Genomic DNA, 26,737 nt, shown 5'->3' with positions numbered 1-26,737 from the left:
TTGTTTCCGCTGCATCCAGACTTCCTCCGGCGGTGGCTGGAGGCTGCGCATCTGGGGCTTGAAACATACAAAGGGGCTGCCAGGACCGGCGGGAACGGGCTGCGGCGGCGGCGCGGGCTGGGGGCGCGGGGGCCGGACCATGCGCCGCTGAGCCGGGCCAACCCCAGGCCACCGAGTCGAGCGGCCCCTCGGAGCGCAGCGCCGCGCGGCGGAGCAGGCGCCAGCCAGGCGGCGACGCGGCCACACGCACCGAGCCAGCGACCCCCCGGGCGACGCTCGGGGCCCGGGAGCGCAATGACCGAGGCGCGAGGGGCCCGGGGCGCGCTCGCCGGCCCGCTGCGGGTGCTCTGCGTGCTGGGCTGCCTGTGGGGCCGCGCCGCCGCCGCGCCGTCGCCCATCATCAAGTTCCCTGGCGATGTCGCCCCCAAAACGGACAAAGAGCTGGCCGTGGTGAGTCGCAGCGCCCGCAGGCGGGAGTCAAGTTCGGAGAAACTTCGGAGGACTGGGGTCTCCCGAGCGGCCGTCCCCGCGGTGGGCACGCGGCGTGGGGAGGAGCTTCGGGAAATGGCTTGGGGAGGGGGGGGCCTTTCTTCGGGCTGGCTGAGGGAGGGATCTCTGGCAAACTGTAGGGAGCCTTAGTAACTGGAGAAGGCCTTTGATAGACAACTTGGCAACTTCGGAGACCGGCAGGGTGGGCTTCTCGCCGGTGGTGGTAGGCAGGGGACGCTTTGGCAAACAGCTGGAAGGGAGCTCCTCGGTAAATAACGGCGGCATTGTCTAGTATCTGGGGGATCTGGCACGGGAGCCGCTCCGTAAACAACTTTTGGACACATCTGGGAGGTTGGCTAACAGGCCCTTGGCAAGCGTCTTCCTAGGCCTTTGGCCAAAGGCCTGAAAGGGGTCTCTTTTGAAAACGGAGGATCCTTTGAACCCCTGTGAGATTTTGGGAAGAGGGTCCTTTGGCACACAATTTGGGTTAACTTTGGCACGCGTGTGGCTGGCAACTCAGGGCAGAGCAGAGCTTGGCCAACGTCAAGGGACCTTTGGCATACAACTGGAGAGAGGCCCTGCAGCGGACCTTTTGGCAAGTTTGGGAGGCAGGAGGGAAGCAGAGAGCGCATCTTTTTCACCTGGCTCAATGGACCAGTTGGCCAGGAGGGTCAAGGGTTGCACCTCGGAAAGTTTCCTCGAACTTCTGCAGCGGGGTTGGAGAAACAGAGGACTGAACTTGGCCACTGGCCGGCCAGGCGCCCGGAGGGGCGGGTGCTCGAGGGCCCTGGCGCGTGGGGCGGGGGCGGATGGAGCCCCGAGCTCTGGTCGGAGCGCTGCCAGCCCGCCCTCCCTCCTGGCAGGGCTCCGAGCTGTGGCTCAGAGGTTGTTTTGCCGCAAGCTGGGCCGGCTGGAGGAGCTCCCCGGTGCCCTGCCACAGACCGCAGCGTTACACAAGGGGGCTGGGGGCATCAGAGGTGCACTTCCTCTCACCCTGTGAGCGCCTCGGGGCCAGGGACCCCTCCAGATGTGCCTTCCAGCCTGCAAGACGTCTGCTTCCTTATTCCTTCAGCCACCAGAGAAATCTATTCTCCTGCATCCTTGTCCCCAACCAGCCCAGGACAGGACTTTCATACCCTCTGGTCACCCAAGGAACCCCTTCTTGAGATGTGACACCATCACTCCTCTTCCCTGCATACAGGGCTCTGTCCCTGCTGGGCAAATGGGTGGGGAGACCTTACATTTATAGGGGGCTCCTTATTTCAGGGGCCTGAAGCCGGCCTGCACAATGAGATGGCTGTTGGTAGAGGGTGAGCTCCGGAGCCTTGAAAAATCTTGGTGGGTCCCCACACCTCCTACAGCACGGGGAAGTTGGTGTAGCCTGGAGGCCATGCAGGAGGAGGCTTGAGGAGCCTTTTCTGGACTTACATTGCCTGGCTTCACGTCGGGGAGTCACGAGCAACTGGCCTCCTTGGGGAATGGACTTCACTTCTCATTCTCAGCTGCTTCTGCAAACAGCATGATGGTGGGGTCTCAGGGTTAAGGGGAAGGTCATCTGGGACACCTTGAAGCGTACCCGGGTCATGGTAATCACTCAGCAAGAGATATATTTGTCATCATTCTCATTGTCACTATTATTATGGTCTCTATTCCCCTTTCCTAACTACCCCCCCCCCAAAAAAGACTTTATTAGGGGCCCTGTAATAAAGTCTCTGGGTTCTTTTCATTATTCCGACATGGCACACATCACACATCCCATTTTCCACTGACTGTGGTCCATCTGCCTCCCCACACCGGGGTCTGAACCCTGGAGACTAGAAACTTCTGCCATGTTCACCAGTTTCTCCCCAGTACTGGCACAGGGCTTGACACACGGTAGGAGTCAAAAACATTTGTTGAACAGATAAATGAGCTCGTTCTTCCCTGAAACTCCCTAGAGGCCTGCTTGCTTTAGATCTCAGTGAGCACAGAGGATGGGATGATTTTCTTTTTAGAAAGGACCTCTCCGGGATTTGAACCCGGGTCTGTCTGCTCCTGGAGTCCAGACACATAAGCCTTGAATCTCTTTATAAGGAAAGTGAGGGAATCAGTCCCGCCGTCATCAGCAGTGGGGTGAATTAAAAGAGTGGGCAGAGTTAAAGAAGAGAGGCAGAGAGTTAGGAGTTCCGAGCATGGGCTCCGGAACCGGATGGCTTGGGTCCGAATCCCCTTCTGCCATATGTGAGCTGTGGGTTCTTAGGCAAGTTTCTTAACCTCTCTGTGCTTTAATGTCTTTCTCTGTATGAGGGAGGTAGTACGAGTAACGCATTATGGAGTTGCTATATGGGGCATACAGTAAGCGCCCACTCCGTGCCATGTGTTACAGCTTTCCTGTCACTCAGCTGGTGGGTGACAGAGCGGGTTTGGGATCCCGGGAGGTTACCCAGGACCGTTGGGTCCCAGACTGCTTGGGTCAGTAGGGTGCCGTGTTCATTTCTTCTAGCAATATCTGAACACCTTCTACGGCTGCCCCAAGGAGAGTTGCAACCTGTTTGTGCTGAAGGACACACTAAAGAAGATGCAGAAGTTCTTCGGGCTGCCGCAGACGGGGGAGCTCGACCAGAGCACCATCGAGACCATGCGGAAGCCACGCTGTGGCAACCCCGACGTGGCCAACTACAACTTCTTCCCCCGCAAGCCCAAGTGGGACAAGAACCAGATCACATACAGGTGCCAAGGCTGGGCGGCTGGAAACAGGGCCCCGGGGCTGCGGGACACTGGGTCTCTTTGTGCCTTGACTTCTCCCTTCTTGGGGTCCCGGGGAGTAGCCGGTGAGGGCCTGGCCCCTTAAGTTCTGTCAATAAATTTCTTAGGAAGTAGAGTCAGACCAGAGCTTGAATCTCAAGCTCTTACTGGCTTTGGGGCAGCGGGCTCCTTAGGTTCTGGTGCGTTGAGCCTTGACTTTCCAGTCAACAGAATGGGGCTAAAACATAACCTTCTTTGTAGGTTCTCTGGGAACTAAGCTTGGTCCCATATATAACGGGATATCAAGACAGACATCAGCGTCCAGCATACAGTGAGAGCATAAGGAATGCTAGTCACTCTTGTTCTTAGACAGGCTCGCTAGGGCAGGGTGGAGGGAGTTGATGACTGGCTGCTGATTGAATTTTATATTCTATCATTGAGTTGTTACCATGGGTCGTTGGTTGGGCTGAGAGCTCTGTTCTGTATGGCTCATGCTGGATTCCAAGGGTAAACTCTCTGTCTCATAGCCTCCCTGCCCACCAGCCAGAGGTGAGAAAGGAGACTCTTGAGCTGGGGGCATGGGGATGCGGGCTGGTCTAGGGCTCCACGAAAGCTTAAGGCATTCTGGGTGGGCAGTTCTCCCAATGAGTTCTGCTCCACACGCACACATACACCTGCCCACGTGTACACACTCATGCACTCAGACGTGCACACAGCAACCTGCGCACTCCTCACGTGCTCAGGTACACACTCAGGAACGGCACGCGGGCATGCACACTCACACCCCTTCCTGCACGGTCACACAGCGGCACACACAAGTTTGGGCACGTACGTGCACACTTACGTGCATGTGCACACTCCCATTCCCCCGTGCACACTCCCATTCCCCCGTGCACACAGACACACTCGCATGCATTTCTACCCCCTGCAGGATCATTGGCTACACACCGGACCTGGACCCTGAGACGGTGGATGACGCCTTTGCCCGTGCCTTCCAAGTCTGGAGCGACGTAACTCCGCTACGGTTTTCTCGTATCCACGATGGGGAGGCGGACATCATGATCAACTTCGGCCGCTGGGGTAGGCAGAAGAGGGGTGCAGAGACAGAGGGGCAGTCTGGCCATCAGGGGGGCCCGGGATACTGAGCAGAGCTTAGACAGGAGGGTAGAAGGCGTAGACACTGGGCGGCCACACTGATATGGGGTCAGGTGACGTGACAGTGGGATCCTGAAGGCCGGTGGTCTGTCTGCCCCGCCCAGCATGGTGGCCACTAGGGCATAGGGCCATTCACATTTAAATTAATTAGAATTAAACTGAACTGGAAACTCCATTTCTCCATCACACTAGCCACGTTTTGGCTTCTCGGTGGCTACATGAGATCAGTGGCTCTTGCACTGAACGGCACAATGAATACCCCATCATCACAGAAAGTTCTCTTGGCTAATGCTGGCAGACATGGAGGCATTCTAGATGTGAGAGTGAGTAAGGAAGAGTGGAGCAGTGTAGACTTGGGAGGAAGTGGGCTAGATCCAGGGACCAAGGACGCCGTGTGGGTTGGTCCTGTGAACGCTGGCGGCAGTGTGGACCTGAAGGTGGGTGGTGTGGACATAGTGAGTGGTAGCGTGATGTGGGTAAATGACACGGGCACAGGCAACAGTGTTGATAGGCGGGTAGGCGGCGTGCTTCTGGGTGGCAACGCAGAGCTGAAGGTTAACATTGTGGATTTTGGCGATGGGATGACTTGAGGGTCAGCGACAGGGCTGGACTGGCAGTGTGGGTGTGGGGTAGATGATACAGACAACGGTACAGATGAGGGACAGTAGAGAGTTGCGAGGACATGGGTGGGCGTATTAGTCTGTGGGTAGGTATGATGTCGCCGGCCGTCATATGGACAGTGAAGGTCAGCGGTAGAGATAACGGGGAGCCAATATAGACTTGAGGGGACAGCGCAGACCATCAGATGATAACAGTCAAGTCAGGAACTCTCTGCTGAGATGCTCTGTTCCCAGGATTGAATAACCACACCGGACAGGGAAGGGGATGGACGTCAGGGCAGCTAAGGGCCCACGGACGGGAGTGTGGCCGGGTTTCGGGGCCCAGCTGGGGCAGTTGGAAGCCGACACCCTGTGTGTTGCAGAACATGGAGACGGATACCCTTTCGATGGCAAGGACGGGCTCCTGGCTCATGCCTTTGCTCCCGGTCCCGGCGTTGGGGGAGACTCCCACTTTGACGATGATGAGCTGTGGACCCTGGGAGAAGGGCAAGGTAAGAGAGTGAATATTCGGGTCACGCCTGGGTCTCCTCTCTGGTCCCCCTCATGCCTCGCTGTCCCTTGGCCACAAGGACTGTGGCTTCCCTGGCCACCTCGGGCCCCTCCATCTGCTCTGATCGGACCAGAGAGCCAGCCAGTGGGAGGGAGGTCCCATAACCCGGCTGAGTCAGAATCCCGGTCTCCAAAGAAGCGCCCGGAGGGGCTGACCGCCCACCCTGTGCTGCCCACAGTGGTCCGAGTGAAGTATGGGAACGCCGATGGCGAGTACTGCAAGTTCCCCTTCCTGTTCAACGGCCGGGAGTACACCAGCTGCACAGACACGGGCCGCTCCGACGGCTTCCTCTGGTGCTCCACCACTTACAATTTCGAAAAGGATGGCAAGTACGGCTTCTGCCCCCACGAAGGTGAGCGACCGCCTGGCCCCAGGCTTTCCTCCTCAGCCTCCACCTCCCTGGGTCGCCCCCACTCCATGACCACTCCTCCACAGGCCTGATGCTGCCCATCAGCCAGCATCCCCCCACTGCCTCATTCGCGCAGGCCACCCCCCCAACTGAGCCACAGCTGCGTCCTTTTTGTCCACGCATTTACGTGATACTGTCATTAAACCAGTTGGTTCGTTGGTTTGTTTTGCTGTTAGCAATAATAGTTGTGAAATCACAGGTTTGATGTGCTAATTATGTTTTTTCTAGTATGTGTGAGAAATGAACTTGGAACTACTCAAAGCCCGGTGGTTCTCTCTAGAATCACTCTCTACCCCCAGACCAGGATTTGGCAGGGGTGGGGGGCGTGCCTCAAAGACATGAGGAGAGGCTGGGGGATGGATTGAAAGCCCAGCAGCGGGAGTGGGAGGCAAGACGCAGACACTGAGGCTGGTATCCAACCCAGCTTGGGGACTCTGGCCCTGAGAATGTCAGTGATTGTTCCTGGTCCTGATGCTAACTCTTCCAGTGTGTGTGTGCATGTGTGTGTGTGTGACACACACACACACATCTGGATGTGGGGGCAGTTTCATATCTGTCCGAGTCTTTGTCTTTGCTTGTGTCTCCATCTCTGTGTCTTGGCAAAGGAAGTAGGCCTGACTCAGTATTCTCGTACGTGTTTTTGCCAATGCTTGGGACACGACATCTTCAGATATTTTGAAACCATATAGAGGGAGAAGTTTTTTAAGGGGGTAAGGTACTGACCTACACACTCAATCCTTTTTTAATATGTTCTTCACAGTGAGACACACTCCTTAACCAGAAATCCTAAAAAGACAGCGTGCACATCTTCGTACGTGGTCACGTCATTAGATTGGATGATTCTAGAGGTCAAAAGCCCAGAAAACTGGGGGGGGACACGGGAAAAAAAAACAAAAATTAACTTTGTGGATACGTGTTTCTTCTCCATCCCGTAAAGACTCTTTGATCTAGCTATGCCTCTGTCTTTTCAGCTGTAATTTGACGAGTTTGTGACTCTCTCTGACCCCGCTGCAACTGAACGCTGAGCACCAGCCATCTTAACAGAAGGGAGGGAACAAAGAGCTAGTTAATCATGTTCCTGTTTACACTTTTAATACCAAATCTCGCACAATACTTTGTATTAAGTAAGAGTTCAAGCCATTGACCATTCATGAGTCAGAAACTTTTAAACAAAAGTAGTTTATGTATGTGGCTTTTCCCAGGAGGGATTCAAGCAGCCTTAACCATGCCATGTGTCAGTCCCTGTGATTAGAACAGAATGCCTTGATCGTGGAAGTGGAAACAGCTGTAATTCATAAGTCTGGTTTTTCCCTGCACTGGGCATTAGCCATTTACTTGGTCTTTAGCCAGATGCAAATACGTAGAACACGCACGGGTTTGGGTCTTGGGATAGATGTTCTGGTTACTCAGGCCCTCCTGACTGCTGAGTCAGTGGCTGTTTTTCTTTATCCTTGTTGGGGGCTGGATCTGAAAGGAGATGGGGGGCTTCCTGGGGGGTAGACCTGCAGCTGTCGGGAGGCCAAAGGCAGAGGCTGGCCTCTGTGGAGGTTAACACTTTGCCTTTCCTTCTCTGAGGCCACCAAGGCATCTCTGGCTTCAGTCTGGGCTCTCCCCGGTGTCTCATTGTTTCCAGCCTTGCGGGGGAAGGTCTCCTGGTTGGGGAGAGGGGAGTAGTGAGGATATGGGGCCCTGATCCTGTGATCCCTGGCCCCCATTTTGGTCATGGTGGAGTTAACGGGGGGCTGATGAGGTCACTTCTGGCGCCTTTGCACACAGACTGTCCTTGTTACGCACTTGTGGTTTTGCTCATTGGCAATTCCGGAGACACATCATTTTGTAGCTTTGGGGTGGATGAAGGCACGGGGGAGTGGGGGGAAAACCCACGCAGATGAGCCCAGACTCTGAACCCCACTCTCCCCCCAATTCTCCAGTCCTAGCCTCTGTCCTGGGGAGATTGGAGAGGGAATTCAGAGGGCGTGTTAAAAGGTTTCTGAAGACACCACCTCCCTTCCGTTCCCTCTGTCCTCCTCTGCTCCTCCTCTCTGTCTAGCAGGGACCACAGCAGGCCATCCAGGAAAGCCCCTGGAGTTGAAAGGTGAAGCTTCCTGTGTGTGTGTTTGTGTGTGTGTGTGTGCGTGCAAGCGTGCACGCGTGCCCACGTGTGCTAAAGACTGTGAGCAAGAGAGAGAGGAGGACCAGGAGGCTTCTCAGAACTGTTTTCCTATCTCTCCAATGGAAAGACTCTTATGGTCCTGCCAACCACAATCTGCATGGCGTGGGCACGGCCACGCAGCTTGGATCGTGACCTTGAGGTGTGGGCCGGGCTCTGCAGATCCTGTGCTATGTGCCAGGTTTTAACCGTTTCATTGTTGGGAGGAGGGGGTTTGGGTGCGTTCAGGCAGGCATCCTTAAGGTCTCTGGGAAGGGATGGAGCTGGCCAGGGAGGCAGGATGCTCTCCAGGAGCCCGGAGAAGCACCAAGTCCCCCACCACTGGAGACGGTTTTGAATATTCTCACGATGCTATAACCTCGCAGGTGTGACCTGGCCGCCAGCGCCATCCCCATGCAGGCACCCAGCTGATCCCCAGCCAGGCAGGCGGGTGGCCTCTCACATTTGCACTCTTCCCCTCTCTCCCCGCCTCCCCAGCCCTGTTCACCATGGGTGGCAACGCTGATGGACAGCCCTGCAAGTTCCCGTTCCGCTTCCAGGGTACATCTTACGACAGCTGCACCACAGAGGGCCGCACAGACGGCTACCGCTGGTGCGGCACCACTGAGGACTATGACCGTGACAAGAAGTATGGCTTCTGCCCCGAGACCGGTGGGTGTCGCTGCCTCTCCCTGCCCCTCGGGGCCGGCAGCCTAACCTGTGAGAGAAAACCTACCAGAGCCCCTTCCCCACCCCGACCTCCTTTCCCCAGAACTGGGGTGCCAGCCAGAGTGCTTAGCGGCTGGGACAGCGTGGGCACCCACATCAGGACAGACAGTGCATGGGCACCAGTAGCCCGTTGAGCTGAGTTGGGGATGCCTAACATCTGGCCAGCTCAGAACCCTGTCTGAATGGTCCACATTCCCTCAGCTTCCCGGGTAATCCTCTCTCTCTCTCTTTCTCTCTCTTTCCCCGTCTCATCTTCAAGTTTTTCTTCCCTGCCTTTCTTTGCTCTCATCCGCATCTCTAGCCTTCAGTTGCTGTTTTACAGTAAGGACTCCCTGCTTTCTTTCTTCCTCCCTCTTTTCCTTGCTTCTTTCTGCTTCTCCCAGCAGATCTTTACCGAACACCTGCTTTCTGCAGGAGACCCAGGTAGGTCCTCCCCAGGACCCTGCGTGAGGGCGCTCACGGTCTAAGGAAGTATGGTGGGCACCGTTAGCTCTGCCCAGCCCCTTCTGCCTCGGGTCCCTCTGGCCCCATCCATGGGAGGCTGAATACAGCTCTGGAATCTGCCTGTGTGGGTTGAGTCTTAGCCCTCACACTTCTGGCAATAACTGCTCAGGCAAGTTTCTTTACTTCTCCGAGCTCCATTTTCCCATCCATGAAACGGGGGGTAATGAATGGTCCCTACTGCCCAGGGTTGTCGAGACATGTATAAAGTGCTTGCTTCAGGGCCCGGGGCTGAGCGAGTACCCCGGACGTGTGGCTCATTAAAGTCCGCATTGTGTCATTCCCTGGTGGTGGCCTCAGATGCCTTACTGCCCCCTGACCCATGTCCCTCCCTCCACAGCCATGTCCACCGTTGGCGGGAACTCAGAAGGCGCCCCCTGTGTCTTCCCCTTCACCTTCTTGGGCAACAAGCATGAGAGCTGTACCAGTGCGGGCCGCAGTGACGGCAAAATGTGGTGTGCGACTACGGCCAACTATGACGATGACCGCAAATGGGGCTTCTGCCCCGACCAAGGTACAAGGCTCTGACCACTGGGCAGAAACACCAGACACCGCCCCGCCCCTGCACCAGAAACCTTCCAGAGCACCCCCACCACTTATGGCATAGACTCCAACCCCCCAGACCCCCGTTTGTGTTGGTTGAGACACGGTGGTGGCGGAGGTCCTGCCCAACCACGGAGATGCTGTCTTTCCCCTCCAGTCTTGACCACCCTTCCAGTGGGTTCTTACTACCCCAAACGTTCAGCACTGGGCACAGGGTACCCTATACCAGAGAATGATTCCTCTATGGGGCATCCCACCTTCAAGGGGCTGGGTGGGCAGGAGAAGGGAAGAAAACGGAATTAATCTCATTCTCCAATGCCACTGTCCACACAGCACAAGAGAGCCCCCGAGCCTTCCTTGCCCCCTCGACACCATCCTTGGCCAAGTTGTGAATGGGGGTTCTCTGACAGTGCTGAGTGCTAAGGACAGAGCCACCTGAGACAGCTCTCAGCCCTCCAGGGCACACAGGCTGGGGCAGGAGAGTGACCAGGAGGTAGGCCATGACCTTACCATGTGGTCAGCGCAGTGAGCAGGCTGCCTGGGGGTCCGATCTGATGGCCCCGATGGCCAGGTGAGAGGGTTGGTCCGTGGCCGGTCAGAATTCGATCAGCCTCTTTTTCTGTGACTTTTCTTCTTTTTTACTCACAGTGAGGTGGAGTTTGGATCATGCTAACTGAAAGAGGCTGGACAAAGGAGTTTTTTTTAACCCCTGTCAAACAGCATGCTGGGGCCTGACTCTGCCCCAGTTTCTCCTTAGAGGCCGGAGTCTCCCTCTGCTGGTAAATGGCGTGAGACTCTGGAGCTGGTGTGGCACCTTGGGGCGTACGTTAGGTTCCCAGGGCTGTCATAGCCCAATGCCACAACCTGGGTTTCTTAAAACGATAGGAATTTATTCTCGTGCATTTTAGAGGCTGCAAGTCCAAAGTCAAGGCATTGGTAGGGCCAAGTTCTCCCTGAGGGCTACATTGTTCCCGTCTCTGCCTCTCTTGTTACGTGGCCTCCTATGTATCTTCTCTTCGTAGAACAACACAGTCACATTGGATTAAGGGCCCACTGTACCCCAGGATGACCTCATTTTCACTGAATTTATCTGCAAAGAAGCTATTTCCAAATAAGTTCCCATTCCGCGGTGCTCGGGGTTAGGCACCCCACTTATCTTTTTGGGGAGACTCAATGCATCCCACAGCAGGATATGAAATGGGGTTTGCTCTCTGTGGCCGAGCCTGGGCAGCCACTCCAAGGGAGAGTGGTTTTTACTGCTTCCTGGGGGAGATATGGCAGACCCACTCTCTTACCTCCTTGGAGACCGGGCATGCAAGGTTTGCCCCTACTCTTTGTAAAGAAACACATAGAGCCAGAGAACGGGATTTTTAACAAACGGGACTTGAAGTAGAGGATTTGCAGCCGCTTCCTGCTCTCCTTTATAGCTCCCAGGAAGCCCACCCTGGAAGGGGACAAAGGGACTTTGGCTAGCCCTACTTGAAGGCAATGGGCATAGTCTCTTGGTCCCGGAACTCTTAGGAGAAAGAAGAATGGATATGAGCCAACCGCAGAGCTCTCAGCCCCGCTAAGGTCCCCACTGCTGGGGCCAGAGCCTCGCTGCTCTCTCAGCTCTCTCCCTGTCTCTCTGCCCCCACCCCTTCCCTCCTGCGGCCCTCAGGGTACAGCTTGTTCCTGGTGGCAGCCCATGAGTTTGGCCACGCAATGGGGCTGGAGCACTCGGAGGACCCTGGAGCCCTGATGGCGCCTATTTACACATTCACCAAGAACTTCCGCCTGTCCCATGACGACGTCAAGGGCATTCAAGAGCTCTACGGTAACCCTCAGCTTGGGGGCCTCCAGATGGGGGTCTGGGGCAGCCTGCAGCCTGGGATGGAGGCCCAGGGTTCTCCAGGACTGCAGGAGACAAAGGCAGGTGGCAGGAGCGTTGATCTGGTCTGGGGGTAGCAGACAACCCCCCCCAAGGGTTAGCCCCTTTCCTTTGGATGGTCCTTTTCCTTTTCAAATAACACCAGCATTCACGCCCCTCTTGGATTCCCAGAGCCACTGCGCGAGGTCGGCAGGGGAGAAACTGGTCCCCCATTTTCTAGATGTGTAAACTGAGGCCCAAGTTAAACGACCCTTCTGGCTCAGGGTCACCAGGTTTAGAATCCAGGTTTAACGAGCTAAACACAGGGCAGAATTGCCCAGTGTATAGAAAGACCCTGATGTTACGGGGAATGAAAGTGTCTGGTTTTCATGCCAATTTTTTTCTTCTCTTTTAAGATTTTATTTATGTGTGAGAGAGAGACAGAGATAGCAAGAGAGAGCATGAGCCAGGAGGAAAGGGGGAAGAAGGCTCTCCACTGAGCAGGAAGCCTGAAGAGGGATTTGATCCCAGGACCCTGAGATCATGACCTGAGCTGAAGGCAGATGCTTAACCGACTGAGCCACTCAGGAGCCCCTGATTGCTTTTTTACTTTAATGTGCAGTAGGCACAGTCCCACCAGAGCTTGAAACCAGTGCCAAATTTATTAACACTTACAATGAGGTTAGAGTGGGCCCATTAAAAAAAAAAAAAAAGAAGGTAGCTATAAAATGGTCCTGGACCAAGTCACAGCAGCGGGAGTGGTGCTGGATGACAGGGCTAGGGGCACATGGATTTGGGAATGAACACCAGATCCAGGGATAGACGCTGGGTTCGCATGCGTCCACCACTCACCAGCAGCAAGAGAGGGAGCAGGTCTTTACCTCCCTAGACTTGGTTTCCTCATCTCTAAACAGTGGCCATTGGCCATGAGGGGCAAAGGGATGAATCCTGGAGAAAGTTCCACACACCCAGTGCTGGACACAGAGATGGCTGCAGATGTCCCTGACTGTCCTGCAGGCTTGAGAACCTGAGCTTTGGGTTTGAATGGTTGGGCGAGTCACTCAACCTCTGTGGGCCTCAGTTTTCCCATCTGTAAAACAGAAGTAATAATGATAGTAATAATGGTGGTGGGGACTGGTCAGGGTGACATCAGCCAACAGCCTCTGTCAAGACTCAGGTTTCTCTTTACTTCCTCCCCGCACCACGTCCAGGCGTCCTCTCTGTGTCTTCCCCACGCTCACTCCAAGGCCAGAATACTATTTTTTCTGACCTTTCGCCAGCAGGGGTAGGTGGTCTTGGGAGCTCAGCCTGGTGGGGATAGTCGCTGGACCTGGGAGGGTCTGAGGTCACATCCTCCTTCTCCAGGGGCCTCCCCTGACACCGGCACAGGCACCGGCCCCACTCCAACTCTGGGACCCGTCACTCCTGAGATCTGCAAGCAGGACATCGTCTTCGATGGCATCTCTCAGATCCGTGGGGAGATCTTCTTCTTTAAGGACCGGTGAGTGTGGGAGCTTGCTCCTTGTTTTTGCCCTCTGCCCATTCCCTGTGATTCTTGCCTCGCCAACCCTCGGTCAGGGAGCCTACTGGGGACTTCATAGAATGGCCTGTAGAGGCACTTTGTTCCGGGTATCAGACAGCCCCCAGATGTCAGTGGCTTATGGCAACAGACATCTCTTTAGCTCTCTCCTAGTCTCTGGGTCTGCTCTCTTTGCTTTGGTTGTCTGGGTTCAAGTCTGCGGTTTGGGTTCGAGGATGTTCAGCACGTCCCTCATTCTCCCGGGGTTAGCAGCTGCTCGATGCAGATGACAAGCACAAGAGGACGAATCAAACCACATGAGCACATTTAAAGCCTCCACTCACATCATGTCTGAGAATTTTCCATTGACTGAAGCAGATCGCACGGCCAGCCCCAACCCCTGCTGTCAAGGGTGGTGCCGTGAGGTCACATGGCAAACGCACATGGATGTAGAATTTTGAAATAGGGGTGGAGGGAAGAATTGGGAACAACAATCCAGGCTCCCAAAGGCTTTCTCCTGGAATGGCCTTGACCCCAGACAGCCAGATCGTTCCTTGGAGGGGGAGCAAGTAACCACAGGGGAGATGTGGTCGCCTTTGTGCTAGAGATAAAGGCCCCAGCTCAATCAGCCAAGAGCTGAGACTCACCCAGCCACCCTAGCCCTCCCAGAGAATGGCAGACATAATGTGGGACTGCATTAAGGTGTCTGTCTGCCCATCATCCATCTGTACATAAATACATGCATACATACACCCATCGTTCATCTATTTGCCCATCATCTATCCATCCATCATCTTTTTATCTATTACCCATTGGTCTGTCATCATCCATCCATCGTCCATCCACCCATCCATTCATCCATCCATCCTTCCATCCATCCAGTGTGGTAATTGACAGAATGGGCTCTGGACCCAGATTGCCTAGCTGGGTTGGAATCCAGGATCTGCGGCTTACTGGTTGCGTGAATATAGGCAAGTTAATTATGAGTCTTCTGTGTACCTCTATTTCTTCATCTATAAAGCGGGACTAGTATTCTTACCTATTTCATGGGGCTGTTTTTGGGATTCGAGGCTGTAAGATTAGATGCTTAGAATAATGCCTGACACGGGGTAAGTGTATGCGATCACACTAGCTAGGATTGTCAGCAACGAGCCATTTGGGACCTACGGTGGCAGCTACTTTGCTTTAAGAACTGGGGTGGAGGTGGTGTGCTGGGAGCGGAGGGTACGCTTAATGCCTAGAGAAGCGTTCTCAAAGAGAGGTCCGAGGGCCTCCTACGCCAGAGCTCCCTAGGGAGTGAATGTTAGGAGTGTGGGTTGCTGCACCTGCCCGCACGCCCTCTGGCTGAAATCTCTGGGAGTGGGCTCCTGGCATCTCCATTTTTGCAAATTTCCCATGAGTCTTAGGCACATTGAAGTGTGAGTAGCAGCGGTCAAGTATGGGAAACAAAGGCAGGGAGAGCTGACAGCAGTCCACAGCTGAGAGAAAGGATGGAATTGCAGAAGGATTTGGAAAATGCTTGCCTGGACAACCTCGAGTCAGGAAAGGCTCTGAGTAGGAAGCAGCACTTCAGAGGGCCTTTAAACTAGAAGCGGATCCGGAGGGAGTGATGAACTGACAGGTTGGGAGGGTGTTTGGGTCGGGGACCCTGCAGGACCAGAGCCACAGAGATGTGAGAATTCCTGGCTTGAGGGAGGGAGAGAGAGAGCCTGATGAGGCTAGAAGGTGTTCTGCGAACTTTCGTGAAGGACCTCCTCCTCTGGTCCAGGCCCTGGGCTAGGTGCTGGGGGACAAGGGCCCTGCTTTTTCCAGTCTTCTGGCCCACAGGGAGATGGCCAGGATGCAGAGAGAGAGGGGAGACTCAAAATGCAGTGAGAAGTCAGGTACCATCGGGCCCCCCTCCCCAATAGAGTCCTTAACCTGGAGCTCTTCCCACTTGGGAGGCCCTGACCATGTTCAGAGCTGAGACATGCAGACCTGGGAAAGGGCGCAGAGCACAGGCCTGGGTTTGGAGCCATCTGTGGCTTGACACAGCGTCATTTCAAAAGGAAGTTGATGCATGTTTGATGGGTTCATTGAATTAGCCAGTAAATACTTAAGCACCGCCCATGTGCAGAACGGGTGGTGGTAGGCACTGAGCTGGGGGCGGGGCCAGGGGAGGGAAGAGAAGGGTAATAGGCAAGAAAATTAAACTCAAATCTTGGAGTCAGGCCTGGGTTTGAATCCTGGCAATACCATAATCTCTCTGAGTTTCATTTGTCGGATAAAGATGGTGATACCTTCTTACAGTATCGGGGTGCCAGGAAGAGGGAACCCCAACTCAAACCAACTTACACAGCAGAGAGAAACTGCTCTCACGTGGTATGAAGTCCAGAGGTAGGGCTGCCTCGTGGGATGGAAAACGTTTCAGTGATTCAGTGATGCCTTTGTCCACTGCTATCCTCTGCATTGATTTTTCCTGAAGGCTGGGTCCCTCGTGGTCACGCAGTGACTGCCAGAGGCCGGGGTGGGGGTGCGTGGAGGGGGCCGCAGGCTTCCTTGGCCACATCCAGCAGGAAAGAGTGAGAGGTTCCCCAGCTGTGAATTCCAAGTCTGTTCAATCTCGTGGGCCCACATGAATCATGCCGTCACGGCTGAATCAATGCCAGTTACCAAGAAATGCTGATAGGCTTAGACCAGCGGTTCTCAAACAACGGCATGTGTTAGGATCATCTGGAAGGCGTGTTAAGACAGATTGCTGGGCCCCAAGCCTAGAGAGTCTGGTGCATAGGTCCCGAGTGGGACCCAACAAAGTTGTGTTCCCCAGTTCCCGGATGATGCCCATGCTGCTGGTCTGGGGATCATACTTGGAGACCAGCGGCTTAAGCTCATCAGAATGGGGATGGGGTCTGAAGGTGGGCAAGCTTGGATCATAAACACAGGAGTAGGGTGAGGAAGGATGCTAGGGAAATAAACGTATCACAGATGCTGGTAGACCACCAAGAGTGCATAGTATCTTGTCGTACTGTGAAGATTGCATTTTACAAGACACACAAAGTGCTTGGCACTTAGTAGGCCCTCCATAAATAATAATAGTTCTCACCCTTGCCAAAGTGCACATGTCCATTCCATTGCAATTCAGGAAATATTTGGAGTACCATCTGCCCCTGCCTCAGTGGACTTCTGGTTCAGTAAGAGACATTTTAACAAACAATCAAACTACTATTCCAAGGCACTCAGTGTTAAAAGCCTCAGAGGAGGAAGACTATGGTAGAGACAGAGGTAGTTAGGGAAGGCTTCCTGGAGGAGGGAGCAAGACAGGGAGCTTCTCAGCCCTGGCATCTTGCAGAAGGGGCTCTGTCCATTCTCCAGTCCCTTTCCAATGTGCCTTTGACCTCGCCTCCCCCTCTGGAGATACCACCACTGGGAAGTTTTTGAGCGGGTTTGGGGAGGCGTATGTGGGAACAGCTGCAGAGTGATGGAAGGTGTGGTTTCCTTTGTCCCCTGCCCCCTACCCCAGGTTCATCTGGCGGACGGTGATGCCACAGAACAAGCCCATGGGGCCCTTGCTGGTAGCCACTTTCTGGCCTGAGCTCCCAGAGAAGATCGATGCGGTGTACGAGGCCCCACAGGAGGAGAAAGCTGTGTTCTTTGCAGGTGTGTGGGAAGGGCTCTGCCTCGCCCTCAGCTCCCCAGGGCTCTGCACCAGGGTTCCTGTGCACCTGTGCGCGCTCCCTTTCCTTTCTGGATCTGTTCTCTCAGTCATTAGCTCCGGAAGCATGGGCTTCAGGTAGAAGGGCTCAGACACCCAGCATCAAACAGCACTAGCCCACGGAGTGAATGTTCCATTACATTTTCATTTTCAGTCCTTCCGACTCCTCTTCTAGAAGCAAAATCACTGCTCAGTGAGGTGTCTCTAACACTTTTCCAGTACTAGAGCCTTCGGCAGACAGCAATTTTAGCTGGAACTTTTTAAAAGGTCGTGTCATTTTTAACATTTAAAGTGAATTTATTTCCAAAAAATAAATGTCTTTCTATGGATTATAAGATAAATTCCTCGAAAGCAAAGAAGGAAGTAAATAATAGTACGGGAAATCTCTGTAAGTGGTAAAAACAACCGAGGTAGGGTCCCATGGCCGACATTTAGGAAACCTTGCTCGCCCTGGTTTCATCGGAACCTACCGTGTGACGGGGGACCAGGCACTGACTTCATGGAGCTCACAAGCTAGCAGGGGAGATGGAAAAGCAGGTTTTTAAAAAGAAATGCAGTAAGGCTGTGGCTGGGGAGGGAGGACCCACAGGAGCCTGCCCAGGTCTGAGACGTGGGCCCAAAGGCTCGGCAGTGTGATGGGTTATGTGTTCCCCCAGCCAGCTCCCTACCTCCTCCATCCCAGAGGGGTCCTGGGCTGTGGTGCCAGTTAGGAGAAGGTCTCATGGCAGGTGTGACATTTAGGGTACGTGGCTTGGTGCGTGAGCGAGGGCTGGAGGCACCCCACCGCCCCCACTCACCTCCTCGGCCAGATAAGCAGTTTGTAAAACCGTATACAGGAGACCGGATTCTGGGCACTGAACCGGAAGTGAGCAGGACCCCGTGTCCCCATTGAGAATGGCCACAGCGGGGCCCCCGGCAGTCAGACGACGGAAGGAACAGGCCAGGCTGAGGGATTCCAGCACGAGGAACCAACACAAACTTTGCTTCCGCCCCAGGGAATGAATACTGGATCTACTCAGCCAGCACCCTGGAGCGAGGGTACCCCAAGCCGCTGACCAGCCTGGGGCTGCCCCCTGATGTTCAGCGTGTGGACGCGGCCTTTAACTGGAGCAAGAACAAGAAGACCTACATCTTCGCCGGAGACAAGTTCTGGAGGTGAGGGGTGGGCGGGGAGGGCGCGGAGGCGGGGGGGGGGGGGGGGGGGGGCAGTAGAAAGGAGGTCAGTGGGGCCAGCGTGTGGACGTGGAGAAGATGCTCTATGGTTTCAGGCTTCCTGCCTTAGGGTAGGCGGTTTGGGGCCTCAGATACCCCCTCTCTGACCTCTAACTTGATAGAGCTGCAGGCCCTCTGAGAGGTCCCCGAAGGATGAACAGCACACTGCTGGTACAGGGCTGGTCGGAACCTCCTTTCCTTTTCCAAAGGCTTTTGATAGGGCCCATGTCTGCCTGGTCTGGAGCTTTCCATTTGGGGGTGACTTGCTGCAGAAGGGGTTAATAAAAATAACGCTAACAGCTGCTACTTCTGACTCTATATGCCAGACGCTATGTCAAGGGCTTTATGAGATCAGTATTGTTACTATTATTCCCATTTTGCAGGTGAGCCAACTGGAGTTCAGAGAAGTTAGGTGTCTAGCTTAAAGTCACCCAGCCACATCGTGGCGGGCTGGGATTTGAACCTTGGAATTCTGGCTCCCAGAGCACATGCTATTTATTCTTTACTGTTCAGTACTGTGCCTAAGATAGCAGGGTCCTCTGAAATAGCGGTGGTGAAGGCAGGGGGAGGGCAGAGGACGAAATATGATGAAGACAGAGATGGGTGCCCCAGCTGCCTGCAGGAACATCTAAGTTGGGCTCCCCTGGGAAGCAGCAGGTGTGTCTGGTGTGTCTGCCACGGGCGCAGTGTCTGTGGGCACAGACTGGCAGGGGGCCAGTTCAGAAGCAGGTAGCTCCCTGCTCTAGGTCATCAATTCCAAGAGGCCACGGTCAGGGCTACGGGTCAGGGAGCCCGATATCCAAGAAGGGTCAGTGAAAGGCCGCCCAGACTTCCGGGGTTTCATTATAATTTCTTCATATTTCCCAGACAAGGGAACGGTGGCCCAAAGAAATTAAATAACGTGGTCTATGTTACTTAAATGCAAGTGTGTTGACCACAGAGCCAGGACGATGACCACATCTCCTGTGCCCTAACCCCACGCTCCTCCCCGGTACCCTCAGGGTCATTCAGTTAGCGGGAAGGGGTGGGGGGAGCAGGGGTTGGTTCCTCCATCCCTCCTGTGGCTGCCTCTGGTGGGCTCTTTGTCTGCCATTCCTGGAACAGTCCAGCTACCCTCCCAGGCCTCTCTCTTCTCCCCCTTCCCTGCGCCCCTCCACCCCCGCCCCCAGCTGCCCTGCATTCAGAAGCTGTTTGCCGGTGTCAGGGAGGAATTCCAGACATATTGCTAAGACACTTAGCAACTCAAGCTGATGGATATCTCAAGCCTCAAGAAAGAACACAGTCAGCCAGGAAACCTCGGAGCGGGCTTTCCGCCCACAGGCTCCGGAACAATCCTCAGCACAAGCACATACTACAAATGGCCTTTCTGCATGGTAGGCGCCCTGAATCCCCTCTCCAAATCTTAGAATGAGGACAGTAGGACACACAGAAACGTGAATCTCAGAATTCGATCATAAAGACAGGTGTCTACGGCTCATGGTGTTGGAAGGACTTCTCTAATCTCCCTCCAGTGCCTCCTGGGGGATTGGTAAACACACAGGACAGATGTGGTCATGTGTGAACGCAAGGGTGTGCGCGTACGCGGGCACCCGGACTGTGCTGGTGCTTTGCTGGGTTTCGGGGAGAGTTACCTGCTTCCCGGTCCCTTTCTGCAACAAGCCCACCTTCCCAAGTTGGGGTCCACGAGGCCCTGCTCTAGGTCAGTGACACTTACTTAAAAGCAGCCGAGCTGAAGGCCTTACTAGATGTTCTGGACTGGGTTTCCAGAAGAGACAGATGTGTCTCCCAGAAGAGGTGGTTGATGAACTTGACACTGTTACTGGAGCTGAGTCTGCAGAGGGCCCAGAGGAGAAGGACAGAGAGCCTCCGATGACAGAAGACAAGCATCTGCCTCCAGCCTGGCATCTCCCTTATGTCAGGGAGTACTCTGCTTCTGCTTCTGGAAGCTTCCACTAAACCCACCAATATACACTCAGCATCCCCTATGTCCCAGGCACTTAGCTGGGTGCTGGAAGGCAGTGGTCAAGACATAGTCACACCTTAACTTGTGGAGCTTAAGCGAGAATGCGGGAAATAGGCATATGTGCATTTCACCTTTATTTCTTATTTAAGGTAGATATTATTCTTAGTCCCATTTTCCAGGTTTAGAAACTGAGGCTGAAGTGTCTCAAGGATACACACCTGTGGAAAAGTTGGAATGCAGGTGTCTGTGTTCTTAACATCTGCTCTACGCTGCCAATTCCTACAGCTGCAGGGAAATACAGGGTGTCACAGAGAAAGAAACTTTTTTTTTTTAAAGATTTTATTTATTTATTTGAAAGAGAGAGCATGAGAGGGGGGAGAAGGAGAAGGAGAAGTAGGCTCCCTGTTGAGCAAGGAGCCCAATGCGGGGCTCAATCCCAGGACCCTGAGGTCATGACCTGAGCCAAAGGCAGACCCTTAACCGACTGAGCCATCCAGGCACCCCGAAAGAAACCCTTTAAAAGACAGCCAGCAGGAAACACTGTAGGAGCCTGGGGACAGAGCTAAACGAAGAGCTCCAGGCCCCTGCAAAGGCAGCACCTTCTGATGCCATGATGCCGTGTTCTTCCCCAAGAAGCAGAACTTGGAACCAAATCAGTTCACTTCTCTAAGCCTTCGTTTCCGCATCTCTAAAATGGGATTGCTTCCTGCCCTGCCTGCCCTCTGTGGGCAGACTGGACACTAGCAGAAGACACATAGCTCCGAGCGGGGGCGTCAGGGAAGGTGATGTTGGTGGAGTGCTGGGACTCTGAGCTACACACTTGAGTTTGGGACGCCCGGTCACGAGGAAGCATGTTAGGTTTTGCAAGCAGCCTTATGATGCAGCTGGGATCGAGGAATGCTTTTCTGGCCGTTCTCAGGGTGACGAGGAGAGGGGGAAGCAAAGCTCCCCTGTAGAAGGGAACTTACAGGGGACGTTGTTGTTGGTGTCTTGGGTCGGGGTGATCAGGCTGGCCGTGGGGACGGGGACCCACTCTGAGGCACGGCCGAGGAAAGCCTGGCTGTCACCCGAGTGGCATTCAAACACAGGTCTGTCTAGACAATGAGCTCCGCAAGGCCGGGCCTTTATCTTGACTAATGCAGTAACCACAGGCAGACAGAGGGGGAGTTCATTAAGTATTTAGGGAACAATGGATAGGTTGAGTGTAAGTGGAGAAGCAAAGGAACCAAAGTGACCCCAGCATTTAAAAAATTCTCTCCGAAATGAAAAAGGCGGCGGCATGGCCAGGAAGAAGACTTTGCCATCTAATACTCAAGGTATTTAGCTGTGTAACAGGCACAGCCCAGCATAACTACTCACCCTGGTAGCTGCAACAGGGATGGGGGTTGTAGGAGGCCCGCCCTGTGACTAACAGGGCTTAGGTTCCCAAACCATCTTGCCCTGTAACCTGGCCATCCCGGATGAGATCATCTCTTGGGATGGGGACTGTCACCTCCACCTGATGGATAAAGCAGCAGCAGTTTGTCCAAGCCTCTCAGCCTCTCAGTGAAAGAATAATGAGGCTGGAACCCGTCCTTGGGCTCCTAGTCCAGTGCTCCTCATACCGCAGCAGGGATCAGAGTTTGGAAAGGGACTAACATTTCCCAAATACCTACAAAGTACCAGATATGGAGACAGACACTTTGCCTATGTTCTCTCATTTGCTCTCTATGTTAATTAAAAACATTAACTACAGCCCCATTTTACAGTTGGTAAAGTAGAGGTTCAGAGAGCAGCTCGCAGCCCTGGAGTCAGACAGGCCTGGTTGGATTACCTCTTGGAAGTTGGGTGTCCTTTCAAAGTCTCTGGTCTGTGAAATGGATATTACGGTAATAACCGTGTCCTGGGATTGTCACAAGGATTGACTGAGAAAGTATATGGAAAGCGGTTAGCACATTGCTTTACACATTAGCAATAATCACAAGACTGCTTTTATGGGACTGTTGAAGGTCATGTAATTAGTGAGTAGTGGAGTCGGGATCCAGACCCCAGTCTGACTCTCTGGCCTTCCACTCCAGCCGGCTGCCTCCCTGCAGGGCTAGGTCTGATTTCCCAGGCTCAGCCAGGAACTGGCTGCTGGGCCCTCCCAGCCAGGTTTGGAGAAGGGCTGGCCTTTAGGGAGGTCCCATGGGTTCCTCATATCCGTTTCCTTGCAGATACAATGAAGTCAAGAAGAAAATGGATCCCGGCTTCCCCAAACTCATCGCCGATGCCTGGAACGCCATCCCGGATAACCTGGACGCCGTGGTGGACCTGCAGGGCGGTGGTGAGCTGCCCAAGCCCCCATCCGCTTTCTAGGACGTGCCTCCCTGCCCCGAACCAGGGCCCAGCTCCTCCCAAGCACACACTCCCTCATTGTGCAGAGAGGCAGGCAGTGCTCAGGGGGGGAAAACAAACCAGCCCCTTCAGTCCAGTGCTGGGAAGGCATCCAGACCCCTGACCTCCGCTCACTCAGCCGGCTCTAGGCAGTAAGACCCAGAAAGGCCCATCACAGCTGCAGGGCCTGGAGCCAGGAAAGGGAAAGGCAGGAGGCCTGCTGGAACAGGAAACATGGGCTCTGTGCCCTGGATTCATTCTGGGGTTTGGTCCAGGCCCTTTCAGGTTCCATAGGAGGCCTTGTGACTGCTTCTCATTAGCAGAATGATGGCTCCATTTGAGACAGGACAGACTTTGTCGTGCCCTGCTGCTGATGTGGCAAAGATCTCCCACTCACCTCCATGCGCCCCTGGTCCCACACTGAGTAAAACACAACCAGTATCAGCAAGGGATAGCATTTGGAGTTTGCAAAACATCTTCCTGGGGAGGCTTCTGTGAGGTCTGCAGGGGCCTGGAAAGGGGTCCCAGTTTGGCCTTTTTAGAAGAGGTTGCATTTAAATTCCTCAAGGATTTCTTCCGAGCCCCTCTGCTACGCGAAGCCCATGGCCCTAACTTCCGGTGGTGGAAGGTCTCACACGTCCAAGAAAGACCTGTGTATTATCTAGAGGGGGCTAGGTTAAGGATTATCTTCAAGAATAGACATCTAGGGAGCACCTACTAGGTGCAGGGATTTTCAAGGAAGTAAATGGGGTCATGTATGTCAGGGGTCCCACATTTTCAAGTCCGTGGGGGCCAGGCCAATAGCTCCAATGAGCGAGGCAGGCAGGCAGGCAGACAGGGGTCTGCGGCAAACCAGGAGGCACATGGGTTATTTCCAATCACCTGCTTCTCCTGGTTGCTGCAGGAAAGGAGGGGTGGGGCGTGCCGTTAAGATATTCTAGCTGTTTTAAAAGGAGGTGAGAAATGTATATTTTCGTGTGGAATTTCCAGATGTTTACGGGTTGGCAGCTTACTCAGAATTCAGAACAAAACAAAACAAAAACCTTTTGGTGTGAGCCAAATACAACCCATCTGTAGGCCGGACAGAGCTAGAAGCCTCCTGGTGTTCCACATCTGGTCTCCGGGAAGTGCTTCATCTGTGCCCGTGCTCGGTGGAGTGTTGTTGTTTATATTTATAATAGCACATATTATCTCATTTAATCCTTGCCACAAGCTCGAAGAGGTTGGTATCTTTAGTCCCATCTTCAAGATGAAGAAACAGGGATTCCGAGCACTTACTCCAACAGCCATTCCCCTTCTACCGCTCTCCAAGGGATCTTCTCTGGTTGAAAAGCTTGTTCCCTATGGCAGGTGACTCTCAAAGCTCCCGGGAACCTTCCACGTCTCAGGACACGGTGGTGACAGCCTCCCCTCTTTCTCCTCCCAGGTCACAGCTACTTCTTCAAGGGTGCCTATTACCTGAAGTTGGAGAACCAAAGTCTGAAGAGTGTGAAATTCGGAAGCATCAAATCTGACTGGCTGGGCTGCTGAGCAGGCTGTGTCTCACAGGCCCTGCCCCTCCGACATCTACTGCCGACCGAGCCCTGAAGCCAGGGAAGGACCCGGATGGCCTGGCAGCCTTCAGCTCTGTACTTAACCAGCGTGCTCACCCCTCCCTGGTAATTTAAGGTTCTGGAGAGTGACTCTGCCCTGTGCCCAAGGAACGGTGCTGATTGTCCCCCTCCCAGCTGCCTTCACCTCCCCACTCCGTACCCCACCAGCCCTCCAAAGCCACCCCCCAAAGAGATGCTTTGATGTTCTCAATGCAGCCCTGACCTGGGCTGCCCTGGTGCTCCCACACTTCAGGCTCTACCCCCGGCCTCGACTTTCTATGGCTGACAGCACCCTCAGAGCCAACAGACAGAGACTGTCTCAAGAGGGCACTGGTGGCCCGACAGCCTGGCCTGGCAGTGGGGCAGTGGGATGGGGACATGGTCCCGCAGCCACCCCACACACCTGGCTTCTCACTGCTGGCTGCCTTAGGAAACTCTCCTACCTTAGCAGATCGCTTTGTACGCACTTTGTTCTTTTCTTTCAGTTTTTATTTTTCCACTTGGACGTTGAATTTCTTGACAGAGGGACTCAGGTTTTCTGAAGTCACTCCACGAGGCATCTCAGCCCACTGTCGGGATGGTTCTCTCATTCGCTCTATTTAGTATGTCCCTAACCCATCACTTCCTCCACTGGCTGGAGGAAACCCCGCTCAGCCCCGTCCCCCCCTTCCCTTCAACAGTTCCCCATGGGAAATGTCAACGAGTACGAATAAAGACACCAACTGCGTGGCAGTGTTTGTGGGCTGTTTTGTTTTGTTTTGTTTTTGCGGAATCTAGAGAGGATGGAGGATAACAATGTAAAAAGTTTACATCTCTGCTCCCTCTGGAGCTCAGGTGATCTTTGCTGCAAAGGTCAGAGCTGCCAAAATAAATAGCAAGAGGCCCTCCGAGTGGGGGAGCTGGAGTCCCTCTGTCCCGTGGAAAGAGCCTTGACATAGGGGTTCTGTCACTTTGCTGGCAGGGTCTCGTTCAAGGCTCCCTGCCTTTTTGAGTCTCCGTTTCTTCGCTGACAAGAACACCAGTTCTAACACTGCTACTACTAACAGTGAACAATAGTAACATCCCCTCCATCAATAGAACGCTTTCTCTGTGCCAGGCCCTTGACGTGCCTCACTTGGTTTAACCTTTACGACAACCTAAAGAGGGGGAAGCTATGATCCCCTTCTCTGGAAATCCCAGAGCTGCTGGGATAACAAGTTGAAGGCCCAGGATTATTTCAGAGCCCCCTCTGGCTTTAATTAGACTTATTGCTTCAGGCCTCTCATGGTGGGGCTGGTGGGGAAAGGGATGAGGAGTAGACACGACTCTCTGCGGGTGAACTTAGTGGGCCGAGAGTTGTCTTTTCTCCTCCCTGTGGCTTGTCCCATGGCTCAAGACTAAAGAAATAGTCTTCGGGGACGCCTGGGTGGCTCAGTTGGTTAAGCAGCTGCCTTCGGCTCAGGTCGTGATCCCAGTGTCCTGGGATCGAGTTCCGCGTCGGGCTCCTTGCTCCGCAGGGAGCCTGCTTCTCCCTCTACCACTCTGTCTGCTTGTGCTCACTCTCTCTCTCTCCCTCTCTGACAAATAAATAAATAAAATCTTAAAAAAAAAAAAAAAGAAAAGAAATAGTCTTCGGTGCAAGTTTCTGGCTAAAGCGCCACATGGGACTGCCAGCCCCTACTTGAAGACTCCCAAGGTTTATATTGTGACTATAATGCGCTATTATTAATCTATTAATACACTATTATTAACAATTAAAAAAATTGTTTCTGCAACCCTGTGGCGTAGACATTAATCTTTCCCCATGCTTTGATGAGAGTACAGCCTCGGAGAGGTTAATCAAGGAGCTGCAAGCCACACATTTCTCTGGTGGGGTTGGAAGATTTTGAGATTCTGCAGTAGCTGAGTATGAAGCATCGCTGAGCCAGGGCCCAGATTCAGATTCTCACCATGCCCTTCAGCCTGATGTGAGCAGTTGACCCGTAACTGTAAATCATTCCCCATCTTCAGCCTCTGCTTCTCAGCACTCAGGGCTTGACCTGCTGACCTCGGGCTTATCTTACCCAGCCCCCCCCCATCCATCTACGTCCAGATAGGCCCCTGAACTTCCTCAGGGTGAAATGGAGTCACAACCCAAATCGTTTCCCTTTTCGGGGCCAGGTTCCTCATCAAATGTGGAAGGCAAGAGTTGTTTCTGCCTTTTTCTAGTAACAGCATTGGGAAAGCTCAGTTTTTCTTTGGACAGCCATCTCCCAGGGTCAGTCCATGTTTTGAGGGGAAGATTCCACCCCAGGTACCAATCTCTCCGTTGTCAAGTCTCTTTCAACTGTAAATCTGAGTTCCGTATATCCCCATTTTACAGAAGGGGCCAACTGAGGCTCATGGAGACATCGATTTAGCCAAGGTCAGCCACAGAGCCCGGAAAAGAGATTGGTACTCCAGGTGGGCATGACCCTCAAGCAGAGAACTCTGCCTAAACTGTCATTGGGGGTGCCCTGCTCTGAGGGAGAAAGTCACCTCCAGGGGGCGGAGCTATATGACCAAAGAGGAAGAGCCCATACCTTAAGGGGTGTGGCTAGCGCTCAGAGGGTGGAGCCAGGGCCGGAGCGTAAGGAGTCAGAAGGGTGGAGCGAGACCGGACTGTGTCTAGGTGACTCGCGCTTGCGCGGAGCGCCCGCAGCAGCGCCGCGGGCAGGGACTACGGAGAA

General features: G+C 54.0%; 1 protein-coding gene across 1 annotated transcript; it reads left to right on the top strand.

Moving 5' to 3' along the window:
* Window positions 1-24,787, top strand: MMP2 (matrix metallopeptidase 2). The gene is made up of 13 exons (XM_032854451.1): window positions 1-450; window positions 2,972-3,198; window positions 4,145-4,293; window positions 5,351-5,479; window positions 5,717-5,890; window positions 8,595-8,768; window positions 9,667-9,840; window positions 11,530-11,685; window positions 13,084-13,219; window positions 16,737-16,873; window positions 17,924-18,083; window positions 22,299-22,408; window positions 23,885-24,787. The coding sequence occupies exons 1-13, from the start codon at window positions 295-297 to the stop codon at window positions 23,986-23,988; spliced, it is 1,986 nt and encodes a 661-aa protein (XP_032710342.1). The 5' UTR covers window positions 1-294; the 3' UTR covers window positions 23,989-24,787.
* The last annotated feature ends 1,950 nt before the right edge of the window (window positions 24,788-26,737 follow it).

The sequence above is a fragment of the Lontra canadensis genome, unplaced genomic scaffold (genome assembly GCF_010015895.1).
Source record: "Lontra canadensis isolate GAN:19392208 unplaced genomic scaffold, GSC_riverotter_1.0 scaffold8, whole genome shotgun sequence".
NCBI classification, from domain to species: Eukaryota; Metazoa; Chordata; class Mammalia; order Carnivora; family Mustelidae; genus Lontra; species Lontra canadensis.
The sequence above is the reverse complement of the archived record's forward strand: the minus strand, read 5'-3'. Positions and strand labels throughout refer to the sequence as shown.